The following is a 27,811-nucleotide window of genomic DNA, read 5'->3' on the forward strand; positions in this document are numbered from 1 at the left end:
ACACCAGCATACAGGTCATCTACATTCAGTAACACCAGCATACAGGTCATCTTCATTCAGTAACACCGGCATACAGGTCATCTTCATTCAGTAACACCGGCATACAGGTCATCTTCATTCAGTAACACCGGCATACAGGTCATCTTCATTCAGTAACACCGGCATACAGGTCATCTTCATTCAGTAACACTGGCATACAGGTCATCTTCATTCAGTAACACCAGAATACAGGTTATCTTCATTCAGTAACACCAGCATACAGATCATCTTCATTCAGTAACACCAGCATACAGATCATCTTCATTCAGTAACACCAGAATACAGGTTATCTTCATTCAGTAACACCAGCATACAGATCATCTTCATTCAGTAACACCAGCATACAGATCATCTTCATTCAGTAACACCAGCATACAGATCATCTTCATTCAGTAACACCAGCATACAGATCATCTTCATTCAGTAACACCAGCATACAGATCATCTTCATTCAGTAAAACCAGCATACAGATCATCTTCATTCAGTAACACCAGCATACAGATCATCTTCATTCAGTAATGCCAGCATACAGATCATCTTCATTCAGTAACACCAAGCATACAGATCATCTTCATTCAGTAACACCAGCATACAGATCATCTTCATTCAGTAACACCAGAATACAGGTTATCTTCATTCAGTAACACCAGCATACAGATCATCTTCATTCAATAACACCAGCATAAAGATCATCTTCATTCAGTAACACCAGAATACAGGTTATCTTCATTCAGTAACACCAGCATACAGATCATCTTCATTCAGTAACACCAGCATACAGATCATCTTCATTCAGTAACACCAGCATACAGATCATCTTCATTCAGTAACACCAGCATACAGATCATTTTCATTCAGTAACACCAGCATACAGATCATCTTCATTCAGTAACACCAGCATACAGATTATCTTCATTCAGTAACACCAGCATACAGATCATCTTCATTCAGTAATGCCAGCATACAGATCATCTTCATTCAGTAATGCCAGCATACAGGTCATCTTCATTCAGTAACACCAGCATACAGATCATCTTCATTCAGTAAAACCAGCATACAGGTCATCTTCATTCAGTAATGCCAGCATACAGATCATCTTCATTCAGTAATGCCAGCATACAGGTCATCTTCATTCAGTAACACCAGCATACAGGTCATCTTCATTCAGTAATGCCAGCATACAGATCATCTTCATTCAGTAATGCCAGCATACAGGTGCAATTGAATTGTCGTAGCCTTTAATGCAAAGGTTTCTGTCTGATGAAATTATCTTTTACATTTCATATTTTCAGAACAGAATGTGTAGGCTTACTTTTACACTAGAAGCTATCAGTATTAATAATTGTTAAATGAACACACTGTATTTTTTAAATGGAAAGGTACGTTTGTTTTTTATTTCAAATCCAACAAAAATAACCAGCTCCAATATGTAACTGTTAAAAACAAATTAAAATGTTTGAATAGTTAGCAATACTTTAAAACTTTCTTAAAAGATTATGAAATCATAAATATTACAATTAAAGGGCTCATTCTCATCAAATATAATGATGATATTGATTATTTCCATCAATTGTTATTTTCATAAAATAGTGTAATAATTCATTATTTCTTACATTTTAACAGGAACAAATTAGAAGAAGCTTTGTGGTGGAGTGATTTGCAAACAATTAAACAAATCTGTAAGACGCAACCAGATCTTGTGAAATCTATCAATAAGGTATTTAAAACAAGATGTACATTATTTTTATAATATTATCAAAGAAGAAATTTAATTAAAGTTTAAAATTATAGAGATTGTAATTTTCTTTATTAGTTATTATAACATATTTTTATATAATGATTTACAATTATTTTGCAATATCACACTAATGATGTTGGTATGACCTGCATGCACTGATTAACAACATTAGGCTAAAAATAATAATATAAATACACACTGATGATGGGGATAACCTGCATGTACTGATTAACAACATTAGGCTAAAAATAATAATATAAATACACACTGATGATGGGGGTATAACCTGCATGTACTGATTAACAACATTAGGCTAAAAATAATAATATAAATATATATATATATATTATTTTATCTAAGGGGTTGCAAACAATTCAGATTCTGCCGCTGATTGCTAGTGAACAGGGGGAGGGAGAGAAAGAGTTAGAAGAAGTGAAATAAGCCGTGACGTATAATAAACATCATATAAAATAATAATATAACTAACGAATGCGTATAATATAATAATGTTGTATGTTATAAAGTAAAGTAAATGCGTTTAATATAATACAATTATATTATAATATAATGTATTTTATTAATAATATAATAGTAAATGTTCATAATATAATGCCAAAACCGAATAATATAGTACAAAAAGTCAATAATTTGTTACATTTTTCACATAATATGTTAGAAATAGATATAATAATATAATGCTAAAACCAAGTAATATAATGCAAAACGTATAATTCATTACAATACAATATATAATATAATAAAAATATGATATAATAATATAATATTTTGAATACTTCAGACAGCTGAGGCTTGCCATAATGGAGGTATAACCTGCATGTACTGATTAACCACATTAGGCTAAAAATAATAATATAAATACACACTGATGATGGGGGTATAACCTGCATGCACTGATTAACCACATTAGGCTAAAAATAATAATATAAATACACACTGATGATGTAGGTATAACCTGCATGCACTGATTAACCACATTAGGCTAAAAATAATAATATAAATACACACTGATGATGGAGGTATAACCTGCATGTACTGATTAACCACATTAGGCTAAAAATAATAATATAAATACACACTGATGATGGAGGTATAACCTGCATGTACTGATTAACCACATTAGGCTAAAAATAATAATATAAATACACACTGATGATGGAGGTATAACCTGCATGCACTGATTAACCACATTAGGCTAAAAATAATAATATAAATGCACACTGATGATGGGTATATAACCTGCATGTACTGATTAACCACATTGCTAAAAATAATAATATAAATACACACTGATGATGGAGGTATAACCTGCATGTACTGATTAACAACATTAGGCTAAAAATAATAATATAAATGCACACTGATGATGGGTATATAACCTGCATGTACTGATTAACCACATTGCTAAAAATAATAATATAAATACACACTGATGATGGCGGTATAACCTGCATGCACTGATTAACCACATTAGGCTAAAAATAATAATATAAATACACACTGATGATGGAGGGTGTCACGAAACCTAAGACCACGAAAGCTAAGACCCCCTAAGACCTAAGATCACGAAAGCTAAGACCCAACACCTAAGATTACAAATACTAAGATATACTACAGCTTAAAAACAATACTTGTTTATCCATGCATAATTTTAAACACAGTAGGTTTCATTTATTACCATAAATATAATTTAATACTACCGCAAAACATAGATAAACTCACATTATTTTCGCCCGTTGAGTAAATGTATATTTTTTCTTTACAACAAACAAACTTGACGGGTTGTTTGTTTGTATATATTTACTCCATTGTGTTGGTTCAGAGGATGTTTTTCTTACGCACCTGCCTTTCTTGTATTTTGACTCCAAATTTGTTGACTAACTTTATCCAGAACACCACACTTTAAAATTAGGACTTATAAGTACTTTCAGAAGGAGAAACACATAATAACAAATAAATAAATCCTTTAAATTTATGATTTTACAGATGTGTTTCTTTGTATACTGTAATGTAACTCCTCGAGCTCCCCATGCTCAATGTTTTTGTTTCTATGGAGCGCCAAAAGAGCAACAATAATAGTACAAGTATAAAAACAGAAAGAAAACGAAACAAAAAAACTTATCATGATTTTTAAATTAAAATTTATTTGCCAGTATTTATTTCTTCGTACTTGCATGATTATACTATTATCATTACAATTTTAATTTTACATTGTTCCATCCACACTGTAGATGGACTCCACAGAGTTTTCAGCCCTCTATATAATTTTTGCTCTTTTGACGTTCCATAGAAACAAAAACATTGAACATGGGGTAGGCCTACTGTACTGTAGGCTAGTCATTTTGTGTGCGAGAAAAACGTCTGTAAAATCATCAATTAAAAATGTATTTGTTACTTTTTATGTGATTCTTTTTCATGAAAGTGCCAATTCTAAGGTGTGGTATTCAGAATAAATGTTGGGAGTTAAAATACAAGGCAGGTGCGAAAGATAAATATTTGTAATCTTAGTTCTTTGGTCTTAGCTTTCGTGATCTTAGGTCTTAGGGGGTCTTAGCTTTCATGGTCTTAGGTTTCGTGACACCCTGATGATGGAGGTATAACCTGCATGCACTGATTAACAACATTAGGCTAAAAATAATAATATAAATACACACTGATGATGGAGGTATAACCTGCATGTACTGATTAACAACATTAGGCTAAAAATAATAATATAAATACACACTGATGATGGAGGTATAACCTGCATGCACTGATTAACCACATTAGGCTAAAAATAATAATATAAATACACACTGATGATGGAGGTATAACCTGCATGCACTGATTAACCACATTAGGCTAAAAATAATATTAATATAAATACACACTGATGATGGAGGTATAACCTGCATGCACTGATTAACCACATTAGGCTAAAAATAATAATATAAATACACACTGATGATGGGGGTATATAACCTGCATGCACTGATTAACAACATTAGGCTAAAAATAATACTATAAATACACACTGATGATGGAGGTATAACCTGCATGCACTGATTAACCACATTAGGCTAAAAATAATAATATAAATACACACTGATGATGGGGGTATAACCTGCATGTACTGATTAACCACATTAGGCTAAAAATAATAATATAAATACACACTGATGATGGAGGTATAACCTGCATGCACTGATTAACCACATTAGGCTAATAATAATAATAATATAAATACACACTGATGATGGAGGTATAACCTGCATGCACTGATTAACCACATTATGCTAAAAATAATAATATAAATACACACTGATGATGGAGGTATAACCTGCATGCACTGATTAACCACATTAGGCTAAAAATAATAATATAAATACACACTGATGATGGGGGTATAACCTGCATGCACTGATTAACCACATTAGGCTAAAAATAATAATATAAATACACACTGATGATGGGGGTATAACCTGCATGCACTGATTAACAACATTAGGCTAAAAATAATAATATAAATACACACTGATGATGGAGGTATAACCTGCATGCACTGATTAACAACATTAGGCTAAAAATAATAATATAAATAAATCAAAGCTTAGCAGAATCTAAATGAAGCATACAAGACATGATTTTGTGAAAAATGTTACAATTAGAGAAAAAGTAAAGACTTGATTACAATAAACCAAATAAAAAACTAAATAGTTAATATGATTTATGAACTGATTTAAAGTGTACAGTTACCTATCAAATAACATAAATCTTTAATTTTCTCAATGAAAAATCTTCATAATAGTAACCTACAATAATAATAATATCCTGGATTTATATAGCGCCTAATGTTTTGAAACCTCTAAGTGCTGAACATTATTACCCCAGTCATTTTCGTGATCAAACACCTATGGAAACATACTCCCATAATGCAGCTAGTAATAAGCGCAAAGTTGTGTCTTGATCTAACCGGGTTCCCAATTATACACCTGGGTGGAGAGAGGCAAACGTAAGTAAAGTATCTTGCCTAAGGATACAAGCAATGCGGCGAGAGTTGGATTCGAAACTCGATCTCACGATCAGCAGTCCAACGTCCTTACAATGTTGTTAACATTTTTATGACCTTAAAACAAATATAAATTGCTCATTATTACTGTATGTACTTTAAGATAGTGATTGACAATGGTCTAATTAATTATAAATAGGAAATAAAATGGGACACGCTACATTGACTATTAATAAAATAACAAATTAAAAAATGTTTATGTTAAAAATAGAATCTGATTTCAATAAAAAAGGATTATTAATTGTTAATAACCTGCTCCCGCCCTTTACTTATACTTTACAATAAAATACTTCTGTCAGTCTTATCACATACAGTATGAATATGGCCTTAAAGAGATCCTTTTCCAAACAAACATTTTGCACAAAAGGAAGAGAAATGTAAATAATGTTTAGTTTAGTAAAAACGTTTGAGCAATGCAATTTCAAAAAGAAATTTAATATGAAATTATTCTTTTCAAACAGTGCCGTATCTTATCTTATGACTTTTTGGAAAAAATGATTCTATTAAAGTTGCCAGTTAAAATTTGATATACTGGTAATTAAGTGCACACAGATGGTTCTCGAATACATAAACTTCGGTAAAGTTCATAAAGTCGCACTGTACACAAAGCAAATAAATACAGATATGATGGAATTTATGTAGTCAAATATAATTGTCATCCTGAGAATTACCTTAATTTTGTTTATTGCATGGTATTGTTCACCAAATTCCTGTCTTGGTACATTTGATGATGGAATGGTATCAGGCTTCATGATATGATATTATTTTCATTGAGGCAAATGGTTTAACCTAAATTTGTTTTAATCGTTAATATCTAATATCTTAATAGCTTAATTATGATAATGGTTTCATTGGGTGTTAAAAATCAGTACTGAAAGGAGGTACCAACTTTTCTACCATTGAGTAAAAATTCTAGAAGTTGCACTTAATTTACTGAAATTTCCTATTACCTAAATTTATATATAAATTCATTAAACTTCTTATTGGCCTCATATTTTGAATGCTGAAAATTTTATGAAATATGTATTTTATTAATGTTCAAATTTTGTGTTTGATATTGTACAGTAAGTAGATTTAATTACTAATAACTTACATTAAGTAAATAGGCTAACAATCACTAGATCTGATCCATGGTAAGATATAGTGACGTGTCTCGTACAGCATGGGGCACCAGTAGCATTGCAAAATAAGGTAATGTACAGGGATTTGCTAGTGTAATAGGCTAACATTCTGTAGATATGCTGTGGTAAACCATTAAATGAGAGAAAAAAATAAACATACTAACAAAAATCAAACTTGATTAAAACAAACCAAATAAAAATAATAACTAAATAGTTTATATGATTTATGATAACTGATTTAAAGTATACAGTTACATATCACATAACATATCTTTAATTTTCTTAACTAACAAAAAAATCTACTTGTAATTTTTTTATATTCAGGTGAATCAGTATAATTTTGTTTACATATTTTTGACTGTAAAAGAAATATAAATTGGTCATATGTAGCTGTAAAGATAACAATGATTGACAATGGTCTAATTAATTGTAAAGATGAAGTAGAATGGGACAACTACATTGATTAATAATAAAATACGGTAACAAATAAAAAATGCTTATGTCAAAAAAATTAATAGAATCTGATTTTAATAAAAAATAATTATTAATTAATTACCTGCTCCCTCCCTTACCTTACAAAAAAATGCTTCTGTAATAGTAATAGGCTAACAATCTTTAGATCTGATCCATGGTAAGATATTCTATTTTGTTCTCATTTATCAATCATGTCAATTAGGATTATTGACCACATTATTTAGCAGTAATTCTTGCTATGTGGTTTGGGTTGACAAAAAAAACCCCCAATTTCACATAATGTCTGTTGTCAGTATTATACACCAGTAACATTGCAAAAGAAGGTAATGTACAGGGATTTGCTAGTGTAATAGGCTAACATTATATAGATATGCTGTGGTAAACCATTCTATTTTGTTCTACTCATTTATTAATAATGATAATTATGATTATTTATCACAATATTTAGCAGCAATTGTTGTTGTTTGTATTGACAAAAAACAAACAATTTCACATAATGTCTGTTGTCAGTATTTATAAACTTCATTATGATTCCTTTCCAGGATGGTGACCCTCCATTACATTCATATCTGAAGAGTGGATATACACCTACCTTAGAAATAGTGACTTGTCTCATTCAGCAGGGGGCACCAGTAGCATTGCAAAATAAGGTAATGTACAGGGATTTGCTGGTGTAATAGGCTAACATTCTATAGATATGATGTGGTAAACCATTCTATTTTGTTCTACTCATTTATTAATAATGATAATTATGATTATTTACCACAATATTTAGCAGCAATTGTTGTTGTTTGTATTGACAAAAAAACAAACAATTTTACATAATGTCTGTTGTCAGTATTTATAAACTTCATGATTTTGATTCCTTTCCAGGATGGTGACACTCCATTACATGTACATCTGAGGAGTCTATACCCTACCTCAGAAATAGTGACGTGTCTCATTCAGCATGGGGCACCAGTAGCATTGCAAAATAAGGTAAATGTACAGGGATTTGCTAGTGTAATAAGCTAACATTATATAGATCTGCTGAAGTAAACCATTTAATGAGAGAAAAAAGTAAGCACATTAACAAAAATCAAATTTGATTAAAACAAACCAAATAAAAAAATAACTAAATAGTTATATATGATTTATGATCTGATTTAAAGTTTACAGTTACCTATCATATAACATAAATCTTTAATTTTCTTAATGAACAAAAAAATCTATTTTTTTTTATATATTCAGTTATTAATTAACAATTATTGATAATGGTCTAATTAATTGTAAATATGAAATAAAATGGGACAACTACTAAACAAAAATTAATAGAATCTGATTTTAATAAGAAATGATTATTAATTAATAATGATTATTAATTAATAATGTGCTCCTTCCCTTATCTTACAAAAAAAATGCTTCTGTCAGTCTATCTAGCTAATTATAAACATGGCCTTAAACTACATCTGGAGATCCTTTTCCAACCTAGGATCTTTTTGTGCAAACATTTTTTGATCTTCATCGAGGCAAATGATAAATTTGTTTTGATCGTCAATATTCATTCATTCATTCATTCATTCAGGCTTATCGCCTGACTTTATTTACTTTAGGCCTCTGGCCCCTAGTAATTAATAAAATAATAATTACATTGAAAAATAAAGCAATTTATGGTCACAAGATAAATGAATTAATTAATTTTGTTCTCTAAGCAAAACATATATCTTAACTTATAAGCATGATAAATATATTTAGATAGATTATCAATAATTATTGGATCCTGTGATGAAATTAAACGGCAGAATTTAAAAGTATTTGAATTTTCAAATAATAAAGAAGGTATAAATTTTTTCTGATTTCCTTGTAACGAGAGCAAACTGTAACAAAATGATATTCACCTTCAACTTCATTTATATCACATATTTTACATAACCTATTGTTGCGCTCTATTCTTTTCCATCTTCCCTTTTCTACCTCTAGTTGAAGTGTGCCCAGTCTTAGTTGACTTAAAGCTCGCTTATATCTAGTATCAAGGGTCTGTAGTAAGTATCCATCTACTCCGAAATTGTTTTTGAACATTTTATAATATCTTAATTTTGAAGAAATATTGATGCTTTCATGAAAGGATTGGCGTTCCATATCGGTTAGCCTTTCTTTTATTTTATTAATTATATGAAATTTATCAAGGACATTATTTTGTGAAAACCATGTTTCCATGACCAATAGAGCATAACATATGTTTTACATCGCTTACCCAACAATTACTATTATTTTGCGCTTTATGAAGTTGAGATTTATAACATTTCTTCGCATATCTGTCCTCGTTCATATTTACTAGTCTTACCCAATAACGGATAACATTGAGTACACCTTCGATTGATAAAGAGAATCGTCTACATGCTCCTCTAATTGAAACATTTGTGGCTCATTTCCCGACCCCTAAAACATATCTACAGAAATTATTTTGAATATCATTGTAAGTGCCAAATCCAAGCTAGGTATACTGTGCTTGTGTTCACTGAAGGGTGTCAAGTGAACAGGTGACCAACCATATGGGTTATGCTAATGAGGGCATAGCTTGCTTGGGCTGTGGCTGGCAGTTGGATAGTTAGGCTTGTTGGGTAAGGACCTAGCAAGCACAAAAGGCTTATTTAGAAGCCTAAGCTGGCCTAGCTCTAGAAGTGGTAGATGTACCAAGGCTTACTTAGAAGCCTAAGCTGGCCTAGCTATAGAAGTGATGTACCAAGGCTTACTTAGAAGCCTAAAGGTGTAGTACAGTAGTAATTGATATAGTGTATAGCTATAGCTGCACATGTTATCCAGGCATATCTTTGGTAAGCAATTGAGACTTATCTTATTATTATTATAGTTATTTTGAACCAAGAATTATTTATATTGTATTGTTTTATCTATGACTTATTTAGATACTTATGTAAGGTCTATTATTATTGTATAGAATTATTTATGTTGTACTGTATGATAGATACCGTATATATTATTTGTAATCATTATTTATTTGTTATAGTAAATCGGATCAAGTCGGAGAACAATTAAATTCCGCATTTGCAAGAAACCTGTTTGTGCAGTTATAAAATTTACAAAGACATATCCACGATGGCTGAAGCTGCTTCAGAGAAATCAGTTAGAGTAAAACGTAAGACCGAGAAGGGTGCAGAGTATGAAAAGGAATGAAAGTTGAAAGGAATCAAAGAGTTGTGGCGTCGTGTTAAATTTGTGTCAGAAGCGTTGAAAGCTTCTTTGAATAAGGAAGTTACAAGAGAAAATCTGATTAAGGTGCATCAAGATTGGTTAATGGTGTATGGTGAATTTATGTTCCTTCATGATGAAATTTGTGGCTTGCTGAACGAGGAAGAGAAAATAATGTATAATGAATGGTTTGAAGACAAAGATGTGTGGTTGGCAAACTTAAAGGCTAAGGTAGAGGATTGGTTTGCGGTGCTTGAGGTAGAGCAGTCTGCGGCGGTAAATTCTCATCGCTCCGCAAGCAGGAAATCAACTAACAGTTCAAAATATTCTAAACGATCACTAAGTGCTTCTGTGATTCAAGAAGAGCAAAAACATGCAGAGTTGCTAGCCAGGCAGAGGAGTCTCACAGAAAAGCAGAGAATTCAACAGGAAGAGTTCAAACTGAAACAAGAAGAGTTCAAACTCAAACAGTTAAAAGAAGAAAACGCTTTAAAAGAAGAGATAGACGTCGCCGAAGCAAGATTGAATGTTGCAAGGGATTTCGCAAGCGGAAGTGGTTCTGGTAGCCACAAAAGTACGTCATCAATGGAAGGGTTTCTAGATAGTGCATACCGACGAAATGTGTTATCGTTTGGTCCAGCGGATCCTGCTACTATTCCTGTATTAGATTTAGACCCATTGGATCCTGTTGTAGTCCCTGTTGTTCCTGGTGATGTAACACAAGCCTTTGCTCCAGCCGATCATGTTACAATTCCTGTGCTAACGTCAGTTGTTCCTGTGGTAGTACCTGCTGTTCCCGTAAATGTACTGGCAACCCAAAACTTTGCTCAAGCAGATCCTGCTCCTACTACAATTCTTAACTTAGCTTCGAACACAGTGGCTCCTGTGGGGGTTCCTGTTACGCAAAGTCATCTGTTTCCGCAAAACCGGCAGGGTTGTCAGGATTCTTTTTCTTCTAATAGAAATGTTGGTTCTACTGATATGAACGAGGTGATAAGGACTATGCGGAAGCCACAAATGGAAATTAAGAAATTTGCAGGTGAATCCTTGGAATTCAAACGTTTTATAAGACAATTTAAGTCTAGAGTGGAACAGTTTTGTTCAGCAGATGAGAAATTGCAGTACCTGGAACAATTTACAACTGGAGAGGCCCATCGCATAGTTAAAGGATTTTCTTACCTAGACGCAGACACGGGGTACCCATCGGCAATCAAAGAATTGACAGAACGTTATGGTGATCCTGAAGTGATAGCCAACGCATTTGTTAAGAAGCTGTATTCATGGCCTGTTCTTCGTTCTTCAGATTCCAAATCCTTGGATGATTTTGCTATTTTCCTGAAAGAGTGTGAGGCAGCTACGCAGTGTGTGGGCAGTTTGGCTGTGCTTGAATTTTTTGAGAATCTTAAAACTATTGTTACTAAGCTACCCTACAACTTGCAGGAAAGATGGCGAGGAAAGGTGTATGACTTGAAGGCCAAGCAGGAACGAGTAAAATTTAGTGACCTTGTTGAATTTGTACGAAAAGAAGCCAAAAAGTCTAATGATCCCGTGTATGGCAAACTTCAACTTGATGCTAGAGGCAACAAGTTCAAGGAGTCTTCTAAGGTGTCTGCAGTAAATGTAAAGCAAGTGGAGAAGTGTTTGTGTTGTGAAAGGCCACATTCAGTCGCTCAATGCTCAGAAATGAAAAGGATGGCTATTCAAGAACGGTTTGAGATGCTAAAGAGAAAAAATGTCTGTTTTTTGTGTCTTGGTAAAGGTCATACAAAGAGATGGTGTTCATCCGGCATCACATGTTCGAAATGTAGAGGTACCCACAACACATTGTTGCATTATGACAATAGAGAGGTAATATATGGTAAAACCAAAGGCAATTTTCCCGCAGTATTAACGTCTACGACACCTAAACATGCTGTACCAACATCTGTCACTGATGGTAGTAGCTGTGTAACCTCTGAAGGAAAATTAGAATGCACGCTTGCTGTGATAGCTGTTAAAGTGTGTGTAGGTTGGAAATGTACTCTGTGTTATGCTTTCCTCGATCCAGGAAGTAATGTATCTTTCTGTAGCCAAAGGTTGATGACAGAATTAGGTGTGCAAGGCAAGAAAAGATCTATAACCTTAGATACTATGTTAAATTCTCAACTTGTTGAAACCTGTACTGTAGATGGTCTAATTGTTTCGGATATTGAAGGTAACAGTAGCATTCGTATGCCCGCTGTCTACAACAAAGACAAAATACCTGTTAAAATCGAACACATTCCAACAATGAAAGATATAGAACAATGGGGTCATTTACATGATGTTAAACTGCACCAGCTTTCATCAAACGCAACCATAGATCTTCTTATTGGAAATAATGTCCCGGATGCGTACACCCCATCAGATATTAGAACGGGTCCACCAAGCTCTCCTCATGCTACCAAGACTGCTTTGGACTGGATTCCTTGGAATGTCATTCGGATTGGTAATACTACAAATGTCAACTCAAGTTTCATCAATGTGGCTATATCTAAACGTGACGAGTCAGAAAGTCTAGAGAGAACATACAGAGAAAGTTTAAAATACGATTTTCCGGAAAGAGTTATAGACGATAAAAGAGAGTGGTCACAAGAAGATAAACGATTTATTAAAATAATGACTGATAGCTGTAACTTTGTTGACGGTCACTATCAGATGGAGCTTCCTTTAAGAGACAAGAAATTAAAGTTACCGTGCAACGAAAACCTTGCTAAACATAGACTGGAAAGCCTTCGGAGGAAGTTAATTCGCAACGATACCTTTAAACAGGATTATGTTAAATTTATGACTAGCGTTATAGACCAGGGTTATGCGGAAGAGGTTTCACCTTATGAATCGCAAGATGGTTTAACGTGGTATATCATCATCATGGTGTCTATCACCCGAAAAAACCCACGAAGATACGGGTTGTGTTCGATTGTGCCGCTCGGTATCTTGGTGTTGCGTTGAATGATCTTCTTTTATGTGGTCCTAATTTGCTCAACAATTTAAATGGTATTCTACTTAGATTTCGTCAGCATCCTGTAGCTTTTATGAGTGACATCGAGACCATGTTCTACCAAGTAAAAGTTCCTGAAAAGCATCGCAATCTTTTTCGCTTCTTTTGGTGGTCAGGTGGCGATCTAGAAGCAACTCCTATCAAGTACAGGATGACTGTCCATCTGTTCGGAGCCACGTCATCTCCGTCTTGCGCTAATTTTGCATTGCAACAAACAGCCAAAGACAACCAGAAATTACATAGTAAAGAGGCAGTATCAACTGTACTAAATGATTTCTACATGGATGACTGTTTGCGATCAGTTGAGTCTACACAAAAGGCACTCGGTTTAATTCAAGAGTTGAAGAACTTATGTCAAAAAGGCGGATTCAACCTTACAAAATGGGTCTGCACCAACAAATATATTCTATCGCAAATTCCAGTCGAAGACCGGACCAAAGGAGTATTGAACTTGGATCTTGACCATTCTCCGCTACCAAAAGAACGAGCACTAGGCCTTCAATGGGATGTGGAAAAGGACTTGTTCGGGTTTAGTATTGGCAAGTTTAAAGCAGAAAACACAAGAAGAGCAATCTTATCTGCTGTTAGCACTATTTATGACCCCTTAGGGTTTGTTGCGCCTGTCAGCGTGTCGGCAAAGAACCTACTTCAAGATTTATGTAAACTAAAGTTAGGATGGGATGAACGTATACCGGACGAGCATGCGATGAAATGGCAGAATTGGTGTAAGCAAATTTGTCTCATTGAATCCGTAACTGTACCTAGATGTTACGTACCAGGAAGCAATTCACATTTCGTCAATACTCAAGTCCATGCATTTTCTGACGCCAGTGCCGAAGGTTATGGTTGTGTGATCTATCTTAGGCAAATAAGTGAGCAGGGAAAAATTAGATGTTCTTTCGTAACGGGGAAAGCTCGCGTGGCTCCTATAAAGAAAGTAACTATCCCAAGAATGGAACTAACAGCAGCAACTATGTCAGTCAAAATCTGTGCAGTTGTTCTCCGAGAGTTGGATATCAAACTCCACCAAACCTTCTACTGGACAGATAGTACCTCAGTGCTGAGATACATAGCTAATGAGTCCTCACGCTTTCATACCTTTGTGTCCAACAGAGTAACCATCATAAGGAGTGCAACTAGTAATAAACCGATGGAAGTTTGTTGATACCAAACAAAATCCGGCAGATGTTGCGTCAAGAGGACAGAATCCTAAACAATTTCTTTCGGATCCAGTATGGCTTCAAGGTCCAAGGTTTCTATTGGAAGATGAAGGTAAATGGCCTCAGCAAATAATATCAATGAAAGAGGATTCAAGAGATTGTGAGGTAAAAGCAAGCCACTCTACTCAGGTTAATGATATTAATCATCCAGTGTGTATACTAGTTGAACACTATTCATCTTGGCACTCGCTTAAGAAGGCAGTTGCATATATTTTAAAGGTGAAAGGTGTATTGCTGAGGAAAATAAGAGGCGCTACTCGATCACACACAAGCGGATCCCACAGGTTAACTGTTCGTGACCTTCATGAAGCGGAAATGTTGATTGTGAAACACGTTCAAAGAAAGTTTTATTCCGAAGAGATGGAAGTTCTGCAGAGAAGTACAGAAAGTAACACAATGATAGTTTCAAGATCCAGCCCTTTGTATAGACTGGATCCATGGTTAAACGAAGGAGTTCTAAATGTTGGTGGACGCCTGAATCTGGCAGACATCTCGACAAATGCAAAGCACCCAATCATCATTCCCAAACAATCACTTGTTGCTAGTTTAATGCTTGATGACATTCATCGAAGAAGTGGGCACAGTGGCCGAAATATGATGTTATCTGTACTTCGGGAAAAATATTGGGTAATAGGCGCCAACGCATTAGCTCGTAAGATTACTAACAGGTGTGTACAATGCAGAAAATATCGTGGGAAAACAATGGAACAAATGATGGCAAATCTACCTGCTGATAGAGTGACATCAGGCCAAGCTGCATTTACTAGAGTAGGCATGGACTTTTTTGGACCAATTGAAGTCAAGCAAAGACGAAGCACTGTCAAAAGATATGGTGTGGTATTTGTGTGTCTGTCCTCTAAGGCAATCCATATTGAAATAGCTAGTTCCCTGGATACAAACGCCTGTATAAACGCCATAAGACGATTTACAGCTAGACGAGGACCAGTGAAGCAAATTAGGTCTGACAATGGTACAAACCTCGTTGGAACATGCCGAGAGATGAGTAAGGAAATTAAGGCGTGGAACCAAGCCAGAATTTATGAAACTTTGCTGCAAAAGGATATAGACTGGGTATTTAATCCACCCACCGGATCCCATTATGGTGGGATATGGGAACGTCAAATCAGAACTATACGGCAGATATTATATGCATTAGTCCAAAGTCAGACGTTAACAGATGATACCTTGCATACATTCATTTGTGAAGTGGAAAACATTGTCAACAATAGGCCAATAACAAGCAATCAGGAGGATGTTAACGATCTTAAACCCCTCACACCTAACCAACTCATACTTCTAAAGGGTGATGTAAATCTACCACCTTGTAATTCTGAGAATAAATCCAATTACTTCCGGAGAAGATGGAAACAAGCTCAATATTTGGCTGATCGTTTCTGGGAGAGATGGAAAAGTGAATATCTTCCGCTTTTACAAAGAAGACAAAAGTGGTTATCTCCAAGAAGAAATGCTAAAATTGGAGATATTGTTTTACTGATAAGTGAGAACACCCCAAGAAATGTGTGGCCAATGGGTAAAGTTGTGGAGACATTACCAAACAAGGATGGGTTTGTTCGGCAAGTAAAGGTAAAGACACATGCAAGTATCCTGACGAGACCTGTGAGTAAACTATGTTTGCTGTTGGAGAATGATGATCCGGAAAAGTAAATCCTATATTATTCTGGATTGAACAAAACAAAGAAGGAAGCTGAGAAAACTTAAGAAACTTTAAATGAACTTTATATTTAACTTTATTTTTGTCGCCACTTATATACATTGTTGTTTAACATTATAGTCAATAAGTTGATGGATAATTTGTGTTATAGGCCTGGATTTTACACTTTCATTGTATTTGTATGTAGAATTGTGCAATGCGCAATTGTGGGTGGGTATGTAAGTGCCAAATCCAAGCTAGGTATACTGTGCTTGTGTTCACTGAAGGGTGTCAAGTGAACAGGTGACCAACCATATGGGTTATGCTAATGAGGGCATAGCTTGCTTGGGCTGTGGCTGGCAGTTGGATAGTTAGGCTTGTTGGGTAAGGACCTAGCAAGCACAAAAGGCTTATTTAGAAGCCTAAGCTGGCCTAGCTCTAGAAGTGGTAGATGTACCAAGGCTTACTTAGAAGCCTAAGCTGGCCTAGCTATAGAAGTGATGTACCAAGGCTTACTTAGAAGCCTAAAGGTGTAGTACAGTAGTAATTGATATAGTGTATAGCTATAGCTGCACATGTTATCCAGGCATATCTTTGGTAAGCAATTGAGACTTATCTTATTATTATTATAGTTGTAATTATTTTGAACCAAGAATTATTTATATTGTATTGTTTTATCTATGACTTATTTAGATACTTATGTAAGGTCTATTATTATTGTATAGAATTATTTATGTTGTACTGTATGATAGATACCGTATACCGGTATATTATTTGTAATCATTATTTATTTGTTATAGTAAATCGGATCAAGTCGGAGAACAATTAAATTCCGCATTTGCAAGAAACTTGTTTGTGCAGTTATAATCATCAATTTTTTTGTTGTTTAGTTTTCCCCATATTTCACTACCATACAGTATAATTGGGTTTATTTTAACATCAAATAAGTAGTTCCAAATATTCACTGGTAAATGTCCATATTTCTGATATACTATATTTTTGAGTGAGAAAAGTGCTTTATTAGCCTGTGTATTATTTTGTTCTCTGGCCTTTTCCCAAATTCCTGAACAATCGAAAGTGATATTTAAGAGATTTTACTATTTCAATTTCTTTACCAAGTTAATTCCACTTTTCGTAGTTCTTAAGTTTTCCATTTTTTTAAAATACTATTATTTTACTTTTGTCAATGTTAACTACCAATCCCCACCTATTACAATAATATGCTAATTTATTTAAAAGATCTTGTAATGAGTACACTGTATCACTGATTAAAACTAGATCATCTGCATACAGTAGGTGATTAATATTTATGTTATCAATTTTTATTTTGTTTCGATTTTCAGCAGTATGTAATAACTCAGTTATATCATTAAATAATAATGAAGATAAAGGTGACCCTTGTTGTATTCCTACTTCACATTTAAAGGATTCTCCAATTTTGTTGCCAACCTTTATATGCCCTTTTTAGTTTACTATACATTGTTTTTATAACTTTGATTATTTTACCTTTTATACCAGATTTTCTTAGTTTACTTATAAGGAAATCGTGTCTAATAGAATCGAAAGCGCGTTTTAAATCTATAAACGCCATGTACACAGTTCCTCGTTTTTTTGAGAGATATTTGTTAACAATTGTGTCTAAAATAAATATGTTATCAATAGGACGACAATCTTTTCTAAACCTTCCCTGTTCTTGATGTAATATTTCATTTTCTTCTGTCCATTTGCTTAATCTATTGCTTATAATGTATAAAAACACCTTGCCTAAAGTGGATATTCAAGGATACGCCTCTATAATTTGCTGGTTGATCTCTTTTACCCTTTTTAAATATAGGAATAATAATGCTTGTTGCCCATTGTTGGGGAAAATTTCCAGAGGTAAAAATACTATTAACAATTTTCGTAATAATAGCAGCATTTGGCATACAAGTAAAAAATTCAATTGGAAATCCATCAATACCTGGAGCTTTACCCCTTTTCTGTGCTTTAATTGCATAAATTACCTCTTCCCGGCTGATTTCTTCATTGTAACAATCGTTATGTTCGCAATTGTTATCGTTATCGTCTTCTATATTGATTTCTTGTATATTATTTGTTTGATTTTGGAACATTGTTTTGAAGTAATCATGCCATTTTTTAAGTGTAATGTTTGTCACGTTTTGTTGTCGTTTGGTTTTTAGGTTTTTCCAAAATGTTGTACTGTTATGTTCCTTTATTAACCTGATTAATTTTTTTTGTGATGAATTTTTATGTTTATTTTTTTAATTTTATTAATTTTTTATAACTCCTTTTCTTTAACAGATATTCATTTAATAGGGTGTTAGTTTTGTATTTTCTATATTTATTAAGAATGCTACGAATAATAATTTTCTTTTTTATGCATTGACGATCAAACCATGTATTCTTGGGCAATTTTTTTTTTGTATTTGTGTTTGTTTTTTTGTATTTATGTACATTTATAGTACACTGGTTTTCATTAGGTGTTAAAAATCAGTACCGGAAGTATGTACAAACTTTCTCTACCATTGAGTATAAATTCTAGAAGTTGCACTTAATTTACTGAAATTTCCCATTACCTAAATTTATATGTAAATTCATTAAACTGCTTATTGGTCTCATATTGTTAACATCTAAACATTTGTTTGTACAATTTTATGAAATATGTATTTTATTAATGTTTACATTTTGTGATTGATATTGTACAGTAAGTAGATTTTAATGATTACTTACATTAAGTAATAGGCTAACAATCACTAGATCTGATCCATGGTAAGATATTATATTTTGTTTTCATTTATCAATAATGATAATTAGGATTTTATCACATTATTTAGCAGTAATTGTTGTTGTTTGTATTTACAAAAAAAACCAATTTCACATAATATCTGTTGTCAGTATTTATAAACGTTCATGATTATGATTCCTTTCCAGGATGGTAACACTCCATTACAGTCATATCTGTGGAGTGTATATACACCTACCTTAGAAATAGTGACGTGTCTCATTCAGCATGGGGCACCATTGGCATTAGCATTGCAAAATAAGGTAAATGTACAGGGATTTGCTAGTGTAATAGGCTAACATTCTATAGATCTGCTGAAGTAAACCATTCAATGAGAGAAAAAAGTAAGCACATTAACAAAAATCAAATTTTATTAAAACAAACCAAATAAAAAAATAACTAAATAGTTATATATGATTTATGATAACTGATTTAAAGTGTAAAGTCTAATTAATTGTAAATATGAAATAAAATTCGACAACTACTAAACAACTAAAAAATGTTTATGTTAAAAAAATTAATAGAATCTGATTTTAATAAAAAATGATTATTAATTAAAAACCTGCTCCCTCCCTTACCTTACAAAAAATGCTTCTGTCAGTCTATCCAGCTAATTATGAACATGGCCTTAAAGAAATCCGTTTCCAACCTAGGGTCTTTTTGTGCAAACATTTGCCACAAAATGAAGAGAAATGTACACAATGTTTTGTTAGTTTTCAAAATCTAAATTGTTTGAGTAATGCAATTTAATAAAGAAAAGTAATATGAAATTAGTCTTTTCAAACTGAATGCTTTTAAGAAAAGTTCCGTCTCTTATCTTATGACTTTTTTGAAAAAATTAATTCTCGTTAAAATATAATATACTAGTAAGTGCTCACAGATGCTTCTCGAATACATGAACTTTGGTAAATAACTGAAAATTGCACTGTACACAAAGCAATACAGATATGATGGAATTTATGTATTCAAATATAATTTTCATCCTGAGAATGACCTTAATTTTGTTTATTGCATGGTATTGTTCACCAAATTTCTGTCTTGGTACATTTGATGATGGGATGGTACTGTATCAGGCTTCATGATATGATATGATCTTCATCGAGGCAAATGATAAATTTGTTTTGATCGTCAATATTCATTCATTCATTCATTCAGGCTTATCGCCTGACTTTATTTACTTTAGGCCTCTGGCCCCTAGTAATTAATAAAATAATAATTACATTGAAAAATAAAGCAATTTATGGTCACAAGATAAATGAATTAATTAATTTCGTTCTCTAAGCAAAACATATATCTTAACTTATTAGCATGATAAATATATTTAGATAGATTATCAATAATTATTGAATCCTGTGATAATATTAAACGGCAGAATTTAAAAGTATTTGGATTTTCAAAAAGAAGGTATAAATTTTTTTCTGATTTCCTTGTAACGAGAGCAAACTGTAACAAAATGATATTCATCTTCAACTTCATTTATATCACATATTTTACATAACCTATTTCTGCGTTCTATTCTTTTCCAGTACAGTAAGTAGATAACCATAATAAATGCACCCGCTCCCAAAGTAATAATGACTTATCTATTCTATTAGGGAATAACTCTCAGGGTAAAAGAACTTTTGTTTATAGATCAACTAAATTATGGAATTCTCTACCAAATAACACAAAATCAGAACTGCATAATATGTCTTTGGCAACTTTTAAATCTTCACTATAGAAAACATATATGTATTAACCTTTTTGCCTTCACAATTGTAAATAGTTTTATATCTGTTTTCTTTCCTTTTATTTTTCTTTTTTTTTTATTTTTGTTGTAAATATGTTTACTGAACCACTTTGGAAATCAGTACATTTGTATTGAAAGTGTATTTCAGTTTAAAGAAAGAAGAAATAAATAAATAAATAGATTTTAATGATTACTTACATTAAAGTAATAGGCTAACAATCACTAGATCTGATCCATGGTAAGATATTATATTTTGTTTTCATTTATCAATAATGATAATTAGGATTTTATCACATTATTTAGCAGTAATTGTTGTTGTTTATATTAACAAACAAAAAACAATTTCACATAATGTCTGTTGTCAGTATTTATAAACATTCATGATTATGATTCCTTTCCAGTATGGTGACACTCTATTACATTCATATTTGAGGAGTACTGCACCTACCTTAGAAATAGTGACGTGTCTCATTCAGCATGGGGCACCATTAGCATTGCAAAATAAGGTAATGTACAGGGATTTGCTAGTGTAATAGGCTAACATTCTATACATCTGATGTGGTAAACCATTCTATTTTGTTCTGGTTTACCACATTATTTAGCAGTAATTTTTACTGTATTGTCTCATATTATGGTATATCTGCAGCATTGCAAAATAGGGTAATGTAGGCTTACAAAGAATTGTCAGGACAATTTCACATTTTATTGTTATCAGTATTTATAAACTTCAACTTCAGTATCAATTAGCCTCCATATTAATCAATAGTATTACTACCTCAAAGAGTAGTATTATTTAATCAGACTTACAGATATAGAATTCTAAAGTGTTTGATTTTGTTCACATTTTCTCTTTTTACACATAGCACATTCTAACAAGTTTGTTTTGATTTAGATATTCATTTATAAGTCAACTATAATTGTAATGTGTTGTTGTTGTTTTAATATTTCATTTGTATCTGGATAGTATCCAAATATTATTTTCTTTGAAAGTTTATAGTAAAACTATTTGTTGTTTTATATTATGGCTCAAACATTTTAACACATCTACCTACTGTTCCAAAGTAAACTTTTATTCAATTTATCTCTCTCTCTCTCTCCTCCATCTTTCAATGTTGAAGGCGGTAGACTATAAACGGCAGCGCTTAAGTTTTGGTTTGGATACAGGAGTTATAGGTGGCGCACTGTACAAATTGATGTCATTTATTGGCAAATAGTATACAAATAATGAATGTTTATGAGTGCAATGGTACAAATAATGGCACGAGGTGAATGATGAAAGGTTATATCAACGAGGCAAAGCCGAGTTGATATAACCTTTCATCATTCACCTCGTGCCATTATTTGTACCATTACACGAATACAAAACATTCATTATTTGTTTTATATAACATCTAAATAACAAACAAAAATGTTTCAAAAAGTACTATTTAACGATCGTTGAATAGTGCGTACTATTGCACGCCATGTGACCCACATTCGTCCAATCAAATGACAGGAATTTATATAGGTGTTATATAATAATTTCTATTCATGTCCTAATTTACAACCAATGTTAAAAAATAGTAAATCTACGTGTTATCACGTGATGCTCTTTCATCCAATCTCTAGATGGTAAATGTTTGAGCCATGACATAATACTGTATGTATGTGATGCGTATTAAAGTGTGTTATATTGTATATCAATAATTTCTCAAAAACTACTAATACTATACTAAACCCATTTTTTTAATAAGGATGGAAATACACCTGTCTCTGTTTTAGAAAGTAACAGGAAGATAGGGGACCAGAGAAAAACTGAAATTTTAAACTTCTTTAAAAGTAAGTGAAGTTTTAATTATTAAAATTTTGGAATCAACTAGTTTTCATTACAAACGATAAAGATTTGATTTCTTGTTCCAAATGAAGAAGAATCAAAACTAGAAAATTAGCATTTATGATATCATTTACATGTTCAGGTAGCAATAGATTAAATAATCCACTGGGATTGTAGTAAACATGGAAGTTGTGATATGTTGCAAGATGTAAAAACCTTATTTTTTATGATTTGAAAATTGCAAATAAATTAGAACAATTATTTTGCCATTACAATAAAAATACACAAAAATGCAAACTTTGAATTAACAATATTGAATAAGTTAGGCCACATTTTTTTTTTTTATGGAACATCATTTTTCACATCAAATCAATCTCTTTATTCATCAATACATCAAAACAATTACACATAAAAAAAATAAAGATGTGAAGATGAACGAGACCTCCAAGAAACCCCAAGCTAGTTACAAAAAAGACATACAAAAAATAAATTCAAATATTATTTGTTGTGATATTATCAAACAACAAGGTAAATATTTACTGGGTCGGGTAGCTAGGCCTCCTTTATGTAATAAGCCTGCCTAGTTAGGCGTTGCATTCACCTAATCTTGCGAAGAATAATATACAGATAATTACTAATTAATGATTCCTTGGCAATAAAATATTCACATCGCGTCTAGGGAGGGCTAATAACAAATGAGGGCGCTAGGTATGCATAGTTTAAATAGTTTAGTTGATTAATTTCTTCAAGCAAGTTGCGTGGTGCAACGGATGAAGCATTGTCTTGTAATGGTGTGACTAATACTTCGCAAGTTCAAGTCTCAGTAGATGACTTTTGTTTATATATCGCAAAACGAGTGTTGCCACACGAAAATTACACTATATCAAAATATCTTCGAGAAATTACTGGATTTCATATGTTTAATGACAGGGACACGATAATTACTCGAAAATTTCTCCGTCAATATCATCATACTCGAGGATATATACCATTTACAATTCTTGCAGTGGTACTCATGTGATGCAGTTTCAACCAATCACGTTCACATATTTACATAGGCTATGTAATATAAATATATATTTAGCCTTAGCTTGTTGGTACTGTTAGTAGGACTAACTAAAAAGAGAACCAAAACTGAATGTGAAACTGAAAGTTGACACACTTTTATAGGCTAAGACCGATCATATTACACTTAAGTCCAATTATGGGCAATTGCAGTTGAGTTTTACAAATAGTGTTAAATGCAATTCAACTTCAGTGGAAATGAAATGTACTGCACTTAAGTCAAATGTATTGCACTTAAGTCAAATGTATTGTACTTAAGTTGAATACAATTGTACTTCAGTGCAATGTATTTGGCTTAAGTTTAACTTGGAGGTAACTGATAAAATTGCTTGCCATAGCAGTGATGCTTCATCTTTGGTTCGCAGATTGTTATACTAAATTCTATGTGTATAATGTTAATATATGTTGTGAATTTTCAATTATGTATACAGTTCAAATATGAGTGGGATATTCTTGTTTTTGTATACTGGTCCCCCTTCCACAATACTTGACCCCTCTCAAATTTAGCATTAGATGCGCCCCTGCTTCAATAGGATCAAATCCCCCTTGTCATTCCCCCTCCCCAATGATATGTGTCATGAATATTTAAAAGTGTTGCCAAGCTGACGTGACTTTTTATATAGTTCTTTTATTTTAAAAATTATATGTAATTGTTTTGTTTTTGGTAATTTTTCAGATTTACCAAGTCCTGTTAGTGATCAATTTGAGAAACTAAAGGTTGAAAAACAGAATGGTGAGTTTAAGAATCATCATCAGAATTTACTTTTCACTGAATTATAAAGTATTCTAGTATCCTTCTAAACAGGACTGTCTGTATGTCAACCAATGCATATCTGTAGATACCTTGGCTTACTACTAGTAACAATTTCTCACTGAAAGTTCATTTATTGGGCACCAGACATTTGCAAACACTAAGTAACTAATTGATAATATAATAATGTTGATTAAAAATCCAACCAATCCAATACGAAAAAAAATAAAAAATAAACAAAGCAGAAACTGTTGGCCTACACTGTAGCTATCCACAGAATTATAGAGTATTTCAAAAAAGAGTTTGAGGGGAAAAAGTGCTTAATCAATTCAATTTCTTTTATTTCATTCTTAAATTTCATCCATACCAACAAACGTACAAACAGAAAAAAGAAAATTTGCTCTAAACTTTAAATATATAATGATATTTCTCCATCTACAATACATATGTTTGCAAACACAAGCAACAAGAATTTTACAACTATTCAACATACATTGCATGAAACCTTAGATAGATTTTTGCATATACTCATTAAGGGAAAGGACACTATGTTCAATAAACATCATACTGATGGCACTACTGATTCTAGAGACATTCAGTATATGGCGCAGAGCATTATTTTAGCATACATTAAGAGATCTAATTGTCTTAGATGGTCACACCAAAGGGCAGCATAATAAAGATTAATACAATAAGATCTAAAGAGGCAACATAACATTATATTAGTAATTTGCGATTGAGTGAATCCCACCCTGTCTAACTCCATTAGATACTGGTAAATGGAATATATATGTTGTACAGGAGAGGGGACATAACCCCACCCTGTCTAACTCCATTAGATACAGGTAAATGGAATATATATGTTGTACAGGAGAGGGGACATAACCCCACCCTGTCTAACTCCATTAGATACAGGTAAATGGAATATATATGTTGTACAGGAGAGGGGACATAACCCCACCCTGTCTAACTCCATTAGATACTGGTAAATGGAATATATATGTTGTAGAGGAGAGGGGACATAACCCCACCCTGTCTAACTCCATTAGAGACTGTAAATGGAATATATATGTTGTACAGGAGAGGGGACATAACCCCACCCTGTCTAACTCCATTAGATACTGGTAAATGGAATATATATGTTGTACAGGAGAGGGGACATAACCCCACCCTGTCTAACTCCATTAGATACTGGTAAATGGAATATATATGTTGTACAGGAGAGGGGACATAACCCCACCCTGTCTAACTCCATTAGATACTGGTAAATGGAATATATATGTTGTACAAGAGAGGGGACATAACCGCACCCTGTCTAACTCCATTGAATACTGTAAATGGAATATATATGTTGTACAGGAGAGGGGACATAACCCCACCCTGTCTAACTCCATTAGATACTGTAAATGGAATATATATATGTTGTACAAGAGAGGGGACATAACCCCACCCTGTCTAACTCCATTAGATACTGGTAAATGGAATATATATGTTATAAAGGAGAGGGGACATAACCCCACCCTGCCTAACTCCATTAGATACTGGTAAATGGAATATATATGTTGTACAGGAGAGGGGACATAACCCCACCCTGTCTAACTCCATTAGATACTGGTAAATGGAATATATATGTTGTACAGGAGAGGGGACATAACCCCACCCTGTCTAACTCCATTGGATACTGTAAATGGAATATATATGTTGTACAGGAGAGGGGACATAACCCCACCCTGTCTAACTCCATTAGATACTGGTAAATGGAATATATATGTTGTACAGGAGAGGGGACATAACCCCACCCAGTCTAACTCCATTAGATACTGGTAAATGGAATATATATGTTGTACAGGAGAGGGGACATAACCCCACCCTGTCTAACTCCATTAGATACTGGTAAATGGAATATATATGTTGTACAGGAGAGAGGACATAACCCCACCCTGTCTAACTCCATTAGATACTGGTAAATGGAATATATATGTTGTACAGGAGAGGGGACATAACCCCACCCTGTCTAACTCCATTAGATACTGGTAAATGGAATATATATGTTGTACAGGAGAGGGGACATAACCCCACCCTGTCTAACTCCATTAGAGACTGTAAATGGAATATATATGTTGTACAGGAGAGGGGACATAACCCCACCCTGTCTAACTCCATTAGATACTGGTAAATGGAATATATATGTTGTACAGGAGAGGGGACATAACCGCACCCTGTCTAACTCCATTAGATACTGGTAAATGGAATATATATGTTGTACAGGAGAGGGGACATAACCCCACCCTGTCTAACTCCATTAGATACTGGTAAATGGAATATATATGTTGTACAGGAGAGGGGACATAACCCCACCCTGTCTAACTCCATTAGATACTGGTAAATGGAATATATATGTTGTACAAGAGAGGGGACATAACCGCACCCTGTCTAACTCCATTGAATACTGTAAATGGAATATATATGTTGTACAGGAGAGGGGACATAACCCCACCCTGTCTAACTCCATTAGATACTGTAAATGGAATATATATGTTGTACAGGAGAGGGGACATAACCCCACCCAGTCTAACTCCATTAGATACAGGTAAATGGAATATATATGTTGTACAGGAGAGGGGACATAACCCCACCCTGTCTAACTCCATTAGATACTGGTAAATGGAATATATATGTTATAAAGGAGAGGGGACATAACCCCACCCTGTCTAACTCCATTAGATACTGGTAAATGGAATATATATGTTGTACAGGAGAGGGGACATAACCCCACCCTGTCTAACTCCATTAGATACTGGTAAATGGAATATATATGTTGTACAAGAGAGGGGACATAACCCCACCCTGTCTAACTCCATTAGATACTGGTAAATGGAATATATATGTTGTACAGGAGAGGGGACATAACCTCACCCTGTCTAACTCCATTAGATACTGGTAAATGGAATATATATGTTGTACAGGAGAGGGGACATAACCCCACCCTGTCTAACTCCATTAGATACTGTAAATGGAATATATATGTTGTACAGGAGAGGGGGCATAACCCCACCCAGTCTAACTCCATTAGATACTGGTAAATGGAACATATATGTTGTACAGGAGAGGGGACATAACCCCACCCTGTCTAACTCCATTAGATACTGGTAAATG

At 33.4% G+C, this 27,811-nt stretch overlaps 3 protein-coding genes across 3 annotated transcripts; all 3 read left to right on the forward strand.

The window, feature by feature from the left end:
• Positions 1-1,383: 1,383 nt before the first annotated feature.
• On the forward strand, positions 1,384-10,610 carry LOC140047634 (uncharacterized). The gene is made up of 6 exons (XM_072092670.1): positions 1,384-1,419; positions 1,664-1,757; positions 7,982-8,089; positions 8,313-8,417; positions 10,343-10,350; positions 10,505-10,610. Exons 1-6 carry the CDS (start codon positions 1,412-1,414, stop codon positions 10,608-10,610), a joined length of 429 nt encoding a protein of 142 aa, XP_071948771.1. The 5' UTR covers positions 1,384-1,411.
• Positions 10,611-13,696: 3,086 nt separating this feature from the next.
• On the forward strand, positions 13,697-14,809 carry LOC140047635 (uncharacterized). The gene has a single exon (XM_072092671.1). The coding sequence runs from the start codon at positions 13,697-13,699 to the stop codon at positions 14,807-14,809; it is 1,113 nt and encodes a 370-aa protein (XP_071948772.1).
• A 133-nt stretch (positions 14,810-14,942) lies between these two features.
• Positions 14,943-16,529, forward strand: LOC140047636 (uncharacterized). The gene has a single exon (XM_072092672.1). It carries the CDS (start codon positions 14,943-14,945, stop codon positions 16,527-16,529), a length of 1,587 nt encoding a protein of 528 aa, XP_071948773.1.
• The last annotated feature ends 11,282 nt before the right edge of the window (positions 16,530-27,811 follow it).

This window comes from Antedon mediterranea, chromosome 4, assembly GCF_964355755.1.
Source record: "Antedon mediterranea chromosome 4, ecAntMedi1.1, whole genome shotgun sequence".
In the NCBI taxonomy this organism is placed as follows: domain Eukaryota; kingdom Metazoa; phylum Echinodermata; class Crinoidea; order Comatulida; family Antedonidae; genus Antedon; species Antedon mediterranea.

Bases quoted from the DNA above. Each gene is read 5' to 3' on its own strand.
- LOC140047634 (XM_072092670.1), top strand. The intron at 1,758-7,981 runs GTATTTAAAACA...ATTCCTTTCCAG, and splicing joins TTGTGAAATCTATCAATAAG to GATGGTGACCCTCCATTACA. The intron at 8,090-8,312 runs GTAATGTACAGG...ATTCCTTTCCAG, and splicing joins CAGTAGCATTGCAAAATAAG to GATGGTGACACTCCATTACA.
- LOC140047635 (XM_072092671.1), top strand. From the start codon at position 13,697: ATGTTCTACCAAGTAAAAGTTCCTGAAAAGCATCGCAATCTTTTTCGC.
- LOC140047636 (XM_072092672.1), top strand. From the start codon at position 14,943: ATGAAAGAGGATTCAAGAGATTGTGAGGTAAAAGCAAGCCACTCTACT.